Consider the following 12,606-nt stretch of genomic DNA (forward strand, 5'->3'; position numbering starts at 1 on the left):
TGGAACGATCTGTGCAGAAAGCTAAAATGATGGGCTGCCTGAGATCTCAGAGAGCACGACCCTCGCCTGGCAAAGAGCAGCGAGTGCGCACTAGCTGGATGGCAGTCCGAGCCCATCATCTGATAGGGAATATTCTATTTAAAAATTGCAGGCATAATTTAGAGATCCCACAGCCTCCTCAGTAGACCCTTACAGTCTTCTAGACTTTCTCCGGATCTCTAGCTATTGTCCTTCCAGCTCCTTCGGTTGATCTCCGGACATATGGACTGACTCTTATTTCTGAGCTGACCCAGATAGCCAAGTAGAGACCAGTCCTACGAGTAGAACTAGTAAACCACCCCAAGGCCAAGTGGGCTGTGGCAATAGCTTATTTGATAACCAGGTGAAAATTTAAAATAATGTTGCCAAATCAGAGAATAAAAAGCAGAAAGTATAGGAAAAATTAGAAAACAGTAAGAAAAATGCACGTAGCAAGAAAACAGCAAAGAAAAATAATGTAGGCAACCAAAAAAATGAATCAGAGGTGATGCTGTGTGAGCCTGGCCGCCAGTCCCGCATGGGTGCCGACAGTCACAAGCTGAACGTGAGTCACAGGGCCGTGTGGGCTTCTGTAAAGCTGTCATCTCACTGAGGTGTAGGAATCGGATACAGTTTGCTAAAGGAAAAATGCACTTTACCTTTCCAAAACAGCTAAATCATATAATTCGTCTTTATGAAACAAATGGGGTATGGGGCGCCTGGGTAGCTTAATTGGTTAAGCATCTGCCTTCGGCCAAGGTCACGGTCCTGGGGTCCTAAGCCCACATAGGGTCCCTGCGTCTCCCTCTCCCCCTGCCTGCCACTCCCCTTGCTGGTGCCCTCTCTCTGTCAAATGAATAAATAAAATCTTTTAAAAAAACGAATGGGGGGGGCACCTGGGTGGCTCCGTGGTTAAAGCCTCTGCCTTCGGCTCAGGTCATGATCTCAGGGTCCTGGCATCGAGCCCCGCATCGGACTTCCTGCTCGGCAGGGAGCCTTCTCCTCCCCCCTTCTCCGCCTGCCTCTCTGCCTCCTTGTGATCTTTGTCTGTCAAATAAGTAAATAAAATCTTTAAAAGAAAAACCCAAAAAACCGAATGGGATTATTATCATATCAATACAATTGTATATATTTATAATATTTACATATATAAATTTATATTTATATTTTATAATATTTATAATTTATAATACTTATATATATATACACATACATATGTATACATATATAGTATGGAGTTGTCATTCGCAATGTTCACTTATGATAAGTCTATGTTTATTGTAGTTGTCATATATAATGTTTGCTTGCCTTGGTTTCCAAAATCCAGAATATCCCTTATCAGATAGAAATTATATCCAATGTTAGCTGAAAGAAATACCTGCATCAGGCATGATATTTTAATTTTAATAAGATTAGGGTTTTTTTTTTCCTGTTTATTAGATATAAAAAAGCCCATCCGTCTATAGAAAGATGTTTCTGATTGCCAGAGACTTAGAGATCAGTGGTGATTTCTCCATTCTGGGATCCACGGATGTCCTCACAGGTCCTGAGGCTAATTTGGATAAAGGCAAGTGTTGGTAGCCTTTTTTATTGAATTAAAATTATTTTAAGGAGAACAAAGCCTTTATTGATCAGCTTTGGAGACCCCCCTCCAAGATATGGTTAAATGGGCGAGTGGCCCATACGGTCACACGGAGCCTGGTGTCAGAAGGCCCCACACGTGGGGATTGCTGCCTTGCAGTTCTGTATGCTTTGGTCTTCGAATGTGTATTTTGTAAGTGACGTCCAAACGGAGAGGGGAACAAGCGTTGGGAGTGTGCAGCTTCAGCCCGTGGTGAGGGGTCCTCAGCATCCTCTGCTGCCACTTGTCGTCCACCCCGCCCAGCCTCTCCCCCTTCCCCACATGGCTGCTCTGCAGAACTGCCCAGGATCCTCTGCCCAGGGAAGTGGACAGGTTGTCTCAGTGGGGCGAGGCTTATGTTCCACTGGGACCATCTGCCCCTCATGGGGAGGCCCGAGCACAAGTGTGACGGGGGTCCTCATCATGCATGCACTCCACAGCCTCAGGATAAGGTGGTCACTGCCCTTGCCCCAGCTAGGAATGCCACAGTCCGTTCGGGGTGACCGGTCAGGGGCACGGCACCCACCCTAGATCCAGGTCCCAAATATGCCCTAGAATGGACGTTGAAATATCTTGGGGACCCATTTTTCATGGATTGGGTTTACGGACTGGTGGGAAGGGGGTGTTGACTTCTCCATGCCCAGCCTTTTCACCTTGCACTGGACCTGGAAAATGATATACTCCCTGAGTAAGGGTGATATATCCTCAGACCTCCCTCTTCAAAGTCTGGACTCTGTTACTCTGCTTTTCGTGATTTCTTGGGCATCCTGCATTTTGACCACAACCCGTCTCTTAATTCTTATCCCAGAGCACTCAGAAATCCTCTGATTGCCCTGATCTACACCTTAAAACTCCACCACGGGAGCTGTGGCGACCACGTGTGAATTCTGGGAATGGGCAGAGCAGTGGGGTCACCCTGGGGCTCGGATTGAGCTGTGCCCCGTGATACTCTTTGGCAGGTTCTCATGGTCTTTAGTCCTGCAAGAGAACCGTTTCAGACCTCAAAGTAATTCTCAGCATCAGTCAAGCAGATCGACACTTACCCACACTTAGGCATTAGGAATGCGTCAGGTTTCAGCAGCGTGTTTAAGAAAATCTAGAACTATGTCTTTGTATCTTTGAAAAGATAGAGTAATGTGGACGACAATGTAGAAGCTGACTGCTCTGTCGTATTCGTAAAGTACTGATTGATACATCTAGGTCCCTTGGGGAGCAGTCACTGACAGAGAGGGACAGGACACCAGTCGTTGGTATCTTGAATCAGTCTAGTGGATGAGGACCGGCGACCGGCAGGTAGCAGACGTGTGCGAGCTCTGAAGCTGGGCAAGAGAACAAACGGCAGGGATGATGCTGTCAAGGTCCGTAGGTTTGAATGAGGGGCTGTGTCAAACGAACAAGTCTAATAGGATGTGCTTAGAGTCAGAAGTTGCATCTGGAAAACAGAATCCATGGAGGTTTTAACTGCCTGTAAACCCAAAATAAGCTGGCATGCTGATGGACCTGTTCAAAAAAACAAAAACAAAAAACAAAAACAAAGAGGCTGTTTCCAAAGAATTGAAAACTTGTGACCACAATAGCAATTTAATCACAATTGCCATAAGTAGGAAGCAAACAAGATGTTCTTCAGTAGGTGAATGAATCAACAGTGGTCCATCAAACAACAGAATATCATTCAGTAATAAAAAGAAATGAACTGGGGCCCCTGGGTGGCTCCCGGTGGGTTAAGTATCTGCTTTTGGCTCAGGTCATGATCCTGGGGTTCTGGGCACGAGCCCTTTGTGGGCTCCCTGCTCAGTGTGGGGTCTGCTTCTCCTTCTCCCTCTGTCCCTCCCCCTGCTTGTGCTCGCTCTCTCTCTCTCTCTCTCTCTCTTTCTCTCAAGTAAATACATAAAATCTTAAAAAAAAAAAAAGAAAGAAAGAAAATTTGTACCAAAGGACTCAGGATCCTGCCAAAACAAGCTCCCACCAGCCAAGACGGCACACTTGAGGGTCAGTAAGAATCACACTGCCGTGCACTGATGTCCACCAGATATGTTCATAATAAGACTGAAGAAAGGAATGAAGAAAACCAACTTAGTTACCTTTAAAGGATACTAAGGCACTGCTCATTATCTTGACTGCCGCTGGCAAATAGAATCGAGTATTAATCCCGCCCCTCTCGTGACGTCCGTCTCTCAGGGTCCCAAACATCAACAGGGGAAGTTCCTCTTTATAGATCTTTAAAGATCTCCCCTCTGTTTAGCTCTGGTCCAGCTAATACCTGAAGCAGGAATGAAAGGCGCTCATGCCTGTGTGTCTCCTGAGGAACGGAGAGTCAGGTAGTCCTCAGGGGCTGCTGATGTCGCAGAAAGAAACGCCAGACACCCAGACGGTATGTGTCACCTGACAGAAACGCACACCACCGCTATCATGTACTTGGAACTTTGAACCTAAACCTGGCCAAGTCCCTAGATCTACCTACCGGTTTTTATAGTCTGCTCCAGGCACAGAGGAAAATGTTAAACTAAAGCACAGGATTCCATGACAGATTCTCAACCTCTGGAAAATTTTACTGAACAAATGAGTCTGTTTCTTCCACAAAGAACTTCAAGCAAGACAGAGAGAGAGAGAGCAGGAGACCTATAAATTCCAGGAAGCTCAAAACTCACAGCATCAATTTCAGTGTAGGACTCCTTCCCATCTTGTTTTGGTCCACGTATGTATGTGCACCTGTGTGTATAGAAGGTGACTGGGTAAATGTGCAGCTGTTGGAATATCTGATGGTATTAAGGAATTAGAACAATTTTTTAAGGAAAGATAGTGTTTTTATTGCTAGGCTAAAAAGTTCTTATGGGGAAGATATGTGGCCATATTTGTAAATTTTAATTGCCAATAAATATTGCAATATTTTTAAAGGTTTTATTTATTTATTTGACAGAGAGATCACAAGTAGGCAGAGAAGCAGGCAGAGAGAGAGAGAGGAGAAGCAGGCTTCCCACTGAGCAGAGAGCCTGATGCGGGACTTGATCCCAGGACCCTGAGATCATGACCTGAGCCCAAGGCAGAGGCCTAACCCACTGAGCCACCCAGGCGCCCCTAAATATTGCAATATTGTGGTAATTATATGATATTGTGATTTGCTTCAAGTAATCTTGGGTGCTGGGGATGACAGGGAGTACTCTATGGGCACGTACAATGGGGCCATGGATGCAAAATTGTTGCGACTTCTTTATTATACTTTGGTCTCTCTTGACCCGCTTGAAATTTACCAAAGTAACACTTTCAAGAGATAAGTGCAACAACCCAAGCGTTCCCAAATATTAGGCAATTCCTGGAAAATGAATAAATTAAACTCATGTGTTTCTAAGATTTTCATTTCAAATCACAAGTCTGTACAACCATGTACTTTAAATTGGAACCATGAGATGAACCATCTTAAACAGTATAAATAATTAAAATACCAAATATGCATAGGTTTTTCTGGGTATGAATGATTACTATTAGGAATTTGTTTTGCAGACAATTCTGTACTTCAGTCTTGGAGTCGAGAATGTTAGCCTACCAGGGTGACAATCATGGAATTCCATATAGTTTCAGCATTCCTTCCCCAGAATTTGTTGGGATCACCTTTGCTCCTGACCGAGGATGTGTGTGTGTGTGTGTGTGTGTGTGTTGGTAAATGAAGTTTATTGGAACACAACCAAACCCATTTTTTTATCTTTTAAAAAAATTTTTTTCTTAACATATAATGAATTATTTGTTCCATGGGTACAGGTCTGTGAATCATCAGGCTTACACGTTTCACAGCACTCACCATAGCACATACCCTCCCCAGTGTCCATCTCTCAACCTCCCTATCGCCCCCTCCCCAGCAACCTCAGTTTGTTTCCTGAGATTAAGAGTCACTTATGGTTTGTCTCCCTCCCCAGTGCCATGTTGTTTCATTTTTCCCTCCCTTCCCCCCATAACCCCCTTCCTTTCTTCTCAGATTCCTTATATCAGGGAGATCGTATGATAATTGTCTTTTTCTGACTGACTTATTTTGCTTAGCATAATACCCTCTAGTTCCATCCACATCACTCCGAATGGCAAGACTTCATTTCTTTTGATGGCTGCATAGTATTCCATTGTATATATATATATATATATATATATATATATATATATATATACCACATCTTCTTTATCCATTCATCTGTTGATGGACATCTAGGCTCTTTCCATAGTTTGGCTATTTTGGACGTTGATGCTATAAACATTTGGGTGCACGGGCCCCTTCGGATCACTACATTTGTATCTTTAGGGTAAATACTCAGTAGTGTGATTTCTGGGTCATAGGGTAGCTCTATTTTCAGCTGTTTTCCAGAGTGGTTGTACCAGCTTGCATTCCTACCAACAGACCCATTCTTTTATATAATATGATGCTGCTTTCACATGGTGACAGTTGACAGTCATGACAGACCATAGGGCCCATGAAGCTGAAAATCTGTTCTATCTGGCCCTTTGGGGACATGTGCTGACTGGTTGCAAAGTTTATTATTCCTTTCTCTTTCACCTCAATGTGTTTGGAGATAGATATACAAGTTTCCTTTCTTCCAGATGGTTTACAAATGATCAAAGCATCATTGATTAAACAATCCAATCTATATGATTGAGGATTCTTAATGACTAATGGACACTTAGCCAAAATGCCCCCAGACCCTTGCCCTGGACCCCTAACTTGAGTTGCTATGGCAGTCAATGTCCTCCAAGTAGAGTCTTCCAGCAGCCAGGGCTGAGGGTTAAAATCTTGCCATTTTTCTGTTTGTAGAAGTTCATAACTTCCACTAAGAAAATAACTAATGACCTTCACTGCTTGGGTTGGTTTTGCATTTCTTTATTTTTTTTTAAAGACATTTAACTGGTTTCCTGGCTGCGTGGAGACCTTTAAACTTGAGAGAACTTTCCTAAGGCTTTGCCTGACTCTGCAAAGCAGGTTATTCTAAAAACCATACTAACTGAACATTTATAGATATTTTCTGATGCAGTGAGTGGAACTGTGAATCACAACTCATTTATGAACCTTGAATCATCTTAGAATTATAGTCGGCATTTAGAAATATAATAGAATTGACTGGAAAACATCAGAAGGCATTACAAATGATAAAGGTAATATTATTTGGGGGCACCTGCTGGCTCAGTTGGTAAGAGTGTGCAACTCTTGACTGCAGGACTGTGAGTTCAAGCCCCACATTGGGTATAGAGATTACTTTAAAAATCTTTAAAAAGGGATAAATTGGGGTGCTTGAGGTGGCACAGCTTGTTAAGCATTCAATTTTTGGTTTCAGCTCTGGTCATGATATTGGGATTGTGAGATCAAGCCATGCATTGGATGCCATGCGGAGCCCAGAGGCTGCTTGAGATTCTCTCTCCCCCTCTCCTTCTGCCCCTGCACTCTCTCTGTCTAAAAAAAAAAAAAAAGATAAATATTATTTTTGAAACTTTGGTTTCATTTGTATGCATTTAGATGTACATGAATTTCTTACTGTGGGTCACCATCAAAAAATTTTAAAACTACCAGATCAGTGTCCGTTGGGGAGAACTGAGCGAGCCTGGCACCCACGGACAACAGCAAGCAGTGATCATAGCCTGATAGGAGGAGGTGAGCAAGAAGACAACAAATACCACAAAACACCCTTGGTTAATACAAACCTATATGAGCTCAAAGAATAGAGCCAGTAGCAGTCCCGGAGCAGAAGACAAATTATTATTACTAAAAAGTGTAGATGTTGACATTAGGGGTTTTCTGGTGTGTCTGCTCCTTCCCTCTGTGCTTCTTGTTCACTGTTTATTTCCTTTTGGTAGCTCAGTACCTACCCAATGTAGACACTTTCCAAAGAAATATTTATTGAATGTAAATACTAAAAATTAGACCACCTGTTTCAGAGGATCTGGGGGGAGGAAACTGGAGTCTGGGAATTTGCATTTTAACAAGCTTTCCAGGCAGCAGCCTGTGGCTGTGGCAGACCAGGATTGAAGAAACATGGGCTTATTCTACCTGCATTTTCCTGACCCAGGTCACACACAGCTAATATTAGAACCAGAGTTGGACCTGGGTTACCACCAGCGTCTCCCATGGACCACTTCTCACCAAACGTATCACACAACCTTCTAATCGATCCTGACCTCCCTGCTTCCTCACTGCCCCACCTCGTCCTCTCAGTTGCCTTCTGGCGTTTTCCTTAATCACCCGTCATTCCATTTTCCTACCCTATACCTTTGGCTTTCTCTCTATTGCTGGTGACATTGAGACCAAACGCCCTAGCATATCATTCGTGGCCTGCCACAGTGTGCTCCTGGCCTGTCCCCTCAATACCTTCTCTTTCTGCCAGTCTCCCAAATCTCTCCTTGACCCACCCCACCTCCTCCTGCTAGGGCATCCCAGAGCACTCCGCATGCCCCAGGCACACCTTCCCCTTCTCTGACTCTGATCTTCTGTACATGTTGTTTTCTCCACCTGGAACAGCCTCTGTTTTCCTCCAAATTACATCCATCCTGCCAGGCCAAGTTCAAGGGCCACGTCCATAAAATCTTCCCCCATTAGTGAGTGAATGATTCCCCCCTTTTTGCTTCTCTTTGTTCTTTGCTCATGTTTTATTAGAGAACCTAAGACTCATTGTCTTGGATTTTGTTAGCTTGGCAGGTGTTCCTCTCTGATGAGGAAATAAGTTCCTGGAAATCAGGATTCTTTGTAGTATGTGTTTTTCTCTATAAAGCTTACAGTGCCTTGCAGCTAGTTTTAAATGACAAACATGTTAAGTCAGTGTTTCTGTGATTATATCAAAATTAATATTAATGGGCAGTTTGGCCAATTAACCCGTATAGAACAGGCTTCACCTCTGCACGAAGCCTCAGAGCTTGTGACTGAGTAGCCGTTCCGTTTTTTTATTGGCCCAATTATAAAAATGTACTGCCATGTTTGTGTGCTGTTCTTGATAAAGAATTCTTTGTTTCCCTCTGGGGCCAGATAGACCAATAGTGATTTTAAGGAAGAGGCAAGCACCTTGAATCCTTAATTACTGCTTTTGAGAGCCTGGAGGAAGAGGGTAGTCCTTAAATAAATGAATGTGGCACAAAGCAGAGCAGAGAGGACAGCAAGTGTGGGGCACTTGCAGTAACTTCTCTGCGTGTCGGAAAACCCTGCAGCTCTGCCTTTCTGGGGCCTCATGATTCAGGTGCATGTCAGCTCCGTCCTCCGTCAGCTAGCAGAGTGATGGCTGGGCCACACCCCGCATAGCAAATCCTCTGCCCAAATTAGAGGTTAGAGCAGAAAGCCTAACACAAAAGCGGACGTGGCTCAAGCACTTTTTGTTTTGCTGACTTAGATGCCCGTGAGATAACTTTGATGGGGTCTCATTGGAGTGATTCTGAAAACTGAAACTGGGATTGTTGTTTCTATGGTGAAACTAAACCTAATTGTTTTTTGTTTTTTGTTTTTTTTTTCTTCATTTGAGAGAGGGTGTGTGAAGGAGAACGGGAGAGTCATTGTAGGGGCAGGGGAGAAGCAGCCTCCTCACTGTGTGGGGAGCCTGACCAGGAGGGAGGGTGGTAGTGGGCCATGGGGCAAGTTTGAGCGTGGGGTGGGGGGGAGTTGGGCGGCCAGATGTGCAGGGATGATCCCAGGAGCCTGGGATCAGGACCCCAGCCAAAGGCAGATGCAAAACTGACTGAGCCACCCAGGCACCCCTGAAGTAAACGTAATTTTTAATAAAGGATAAAAATCCTCCAGTTGAATTAATGATTTGTCTGTTTTTGCTGTTCTAGGTTCCTTGCACTGACGCCGTGGAGAGTGTATCACCTGATTTCTGTCATGATTCTTGGGCGTGTTATTATGCAAATAATAAAGGATATGGTTTTGTCTAGAGCTAGAGGTAAGAAAACTGAGAATTCATTTTTACAGGATGTAATTTTCTGGACCCTGAGTGTCTGATCTTTGTGGAGGCATGTTAACCAGGTAGTTTTAAAAGGGAACAAAGTAACAGGTTATGTAGGCACTGACTTTGATATTATTGTTTATTGAATATTCATTTATTTGGTAAATATTTATTGCTTATTAATTACTTACCTGATGTTGTCCCTAGTCATGGCTACTGCTCCTGGGCAAAAAGGCTTGTGTGTGCTAGTTTCTCTGGCTCTAAGTGCTCCTTAAATATCATTTTGATATGTGAGTATCATATCTGGCTGCAGCGAGGCGAACGGTGAAATATTTATTACAACCCACATGACGAAACTTGGACCACTGGAAGATGGACCGTTTATGTATAAACTTTCTCTGCCTCAATGAAGAAAGAACAATTCAGGGCTTACTAGTTGGGGCTCAGCCAGTAGAGGTATGACTCTTGATCTCAGGGTCATGAGTTCAAGCCCAGTGTTGGGGGCAGAGATGACTTAAAAACAAAAACCAAAGAACGAGTAATAGTTATGTACATTTTAACAAATGAGTTCACATGATGAAAAATGAACTAATTTTCAACATTGTTTAGAAGTGAGAAATTGAATAACTTTCGAAATTTGCTTCAGGTGTTTTCTGAGTAATTTGTATTAGAAATCGGAGTCAAGCTTTTCTGCAGGCGGAGAGGCCTCTTCTACCAATGTCTGAGTCAGTTTTCATGGATGAGCAAAATTGCCTCCTTGGAATATTTGAGCCCTAAGAACCTAAATGTGATAAGATAGATTTGATCAAAAACAGGGAAGAGGAGGAGGTTCCGGTGAGGCATTTGATTTCATTAAGTGTAACCTCCACACGGCCCACAGGGGTCTTCCCCAAGTTCTTGCCCTGGCAGGGATCCCGGGGCCTGTCTCGGGGGAGGTACCTTGTTCTCCCTAAGGCCAACCCTGAGGCCACAGACAGAAGCTGTGACTGACCACCCTCATGTTCTACAGCGGGCGTGAGCTCTGGTTTATCTTTTAAGTCTTTACAGTTCTTAGAGCAAACCATGTGCAAACCATTTTTAAGAAGGATGGTTTAGGATGGTTTTACATTGCTGCGTTTCAAGGTTTGAAGGAAATTTCTTCATTCCAGTGATTTGGGAAGGTGACTAAAAAACTTGTTAATTTGAAGAATTTATGTGGGGAAGTCAATCTCCTGAAAGGGGGCAGCACGAAACGGGAGGTTTGGTTAGGAGACCTCCCAGGGCTGCGCTTGTGTGCAGTGACTGCTTCTCATGAGTCTCTCGGTGACGATCGTGCTCTTGGACGCGCTGTTCCCTCTGTCCCCTCCCCTGCCCCACCATTTTCTGTTTCAGAGAACGGTCACCCAGCTCCCTAACTTTTATTTTTAAGATCTATTTATTTGAGAGAAAGAGAGTCAGAGAGAGAATGCGAGTGGGTTGTGGGGGAGGCAGAGGGAGAGGGAAAATCCTCAAGTAGCCTCCCCCCTGAGCGGGGATCCCAATGCGGGGCTCGATCCCAGGACCCTGAGATCATGACTTGAGCCAAAATCAAGAGTCAGATGCTTAACAGACTGAGCCACCCCGGCGCCTCACCCACTCCCTTACTCTTAGCTCTCTCGGCCACCCGCCCTGCAATTTTCTGTTCACCCCAGATGTAGTAAGTCTGCCTGGAAGGGGAGCCTCTCATGCCGTGCGGTTTTGCCCGGAGCCAATCCAATCCCCGCGGGGCGATGCCCTGGTTCCATCCTGATGGATAGAGGAGAGCCCATTGTTCTCCACTAGACTTCGTAATGTCTTCACCCTCCAGGGCCTTCCTCAGGGGAATCCTAGAAGAAAAGGGCGGCTTAAAAATTCTGCCAGCAGCCGTTGGCCATGAGCCTCTTTGTGGTTCCGGGGCTGCATCAAACTGGGTCCCCTCTGGGCGCACGTTGCCAGGAGCAGGCAAGCATGGAAGGCGAGGACAGAGCTGGAAAACTGGACAGAGCTGGAAAACCTTGCAGTTGCTCTGTTCTCGCTCCTGGCCACTCACGCAGAGTTCGTTCTCAGCCTTGACTCGTTGGCTTGATGTTCTTGGAAACATGCGATGTCCATGTTCCTAAAGGGCAGGACCCCTCTGCTTACAAAGGTTCAGTCCTTTACCGGACTAAGGTGGGAGAGTTAGGAGAACACGAGCCTGAAGGGTCTAGCTTTGAGCTCATTCACGCCACTTCCCAGCCTCAGAGGGCACCTGTTGTGGCTGTGTCAGTGTCCTGGGGCTACAGTAACAAATCCTCATCAGCGTGTGGCTCGGAACAACGGAATTCTCGTCTCTGACTCTTCTGGAGGCCTGTCATGCAAAATCAGTAGCGTGGGGCCAAAATCAAGCCGCTGGCAGGGCTGCGTCCCTTCCTGAGGCTCTAGGGAAGCTTTCCTTGCCTCTCCCAGCCTCGGGTGGTCACAGCCCCGTCAGTCCACTCCCTGCCTCGGTGCTTACGGCCCCCTCTTCTCTTCCGTCCTCACCAGACCTCCCTCCGCCTCCCTCTTGCAGGGACACTTGTGATCGCACTTGGGGCCCACCTGCACGACCCAGGACAGTCACCCCATCTCCTGATCCTTGACTCAATCCCACATGTACCTCCCTTTTTCCATAGAAAATAGGATTTTGCAGGGTTCCGGGCAGAAAGGCCCACAGTCAAGTCAGTCACCTTATCATACGTGAAATGGCAGAGACTGACAACCCACAACCACACAGTTGTGTGAGGGTCGCCCTAGAGCATGGAACAGAAGCGGCTCGGGCGCTGTGACCGTCCGCGTGGTTCAGCGCTGGTGCAGAGCCTGAACAACGGGGGTGAAGCAGGTTTGCTCACTCCTCAGGCAGTCCATGTGGGGTGCGCAGCCCACCTCGGTGCAGAGCTTCTGGTGCCTTCTGGACCCACCCCCGGCCTCCCTGGCCCAGGGAATGCTCTTGCCCCATCCTGCAGGGCCGTCCTGTGGCCCGGGCCGAGCTTTCCGTCAGGGTTTTAACAAGGTGACCTTGCTCTGAGGACAGTATTGCTCCTGCCCCAAGAGACCAGCAGA

The 12,606-nt window shown here is 45.6% G+C and overlaps 1 protein-coding gene across 1 annotated transcript in view; it reads left to right on the plus strand.

The window, feature by feature from the left end:
• The window catches only part of RETREG1 (reticulophagy regulator 1), a 126,908-nt gene that overhangs the window by 23,716 nt on the left and 90,586 nt on the right, over positions 1-12,606 (plus strand). Inside the window, exon 2 of the mRNA XM_044233646.1 lies at positions 9,422-9,528. Coding sequence (XP_044089581.1) covers positions 9,422-9,528 — 107 coding nt within the window. The remainder of the gene's footprint in view (positions 1-9,421; positions 9,529-12,606) is intronic.

Source organism: Neovison vison, chromosome 1 (assembly GCF_020171115.1).
Source record: "Neovison vison isolate M4711 chromosome 1, ASM_NN_V1, whole genome shotgun sequence".
Classification (NCBI taxonomy): Eukaryota; Metazoa; Chordata; class Mammalia; order Carnivora; family Mustelidae; genus Neogale; species Neogale vison.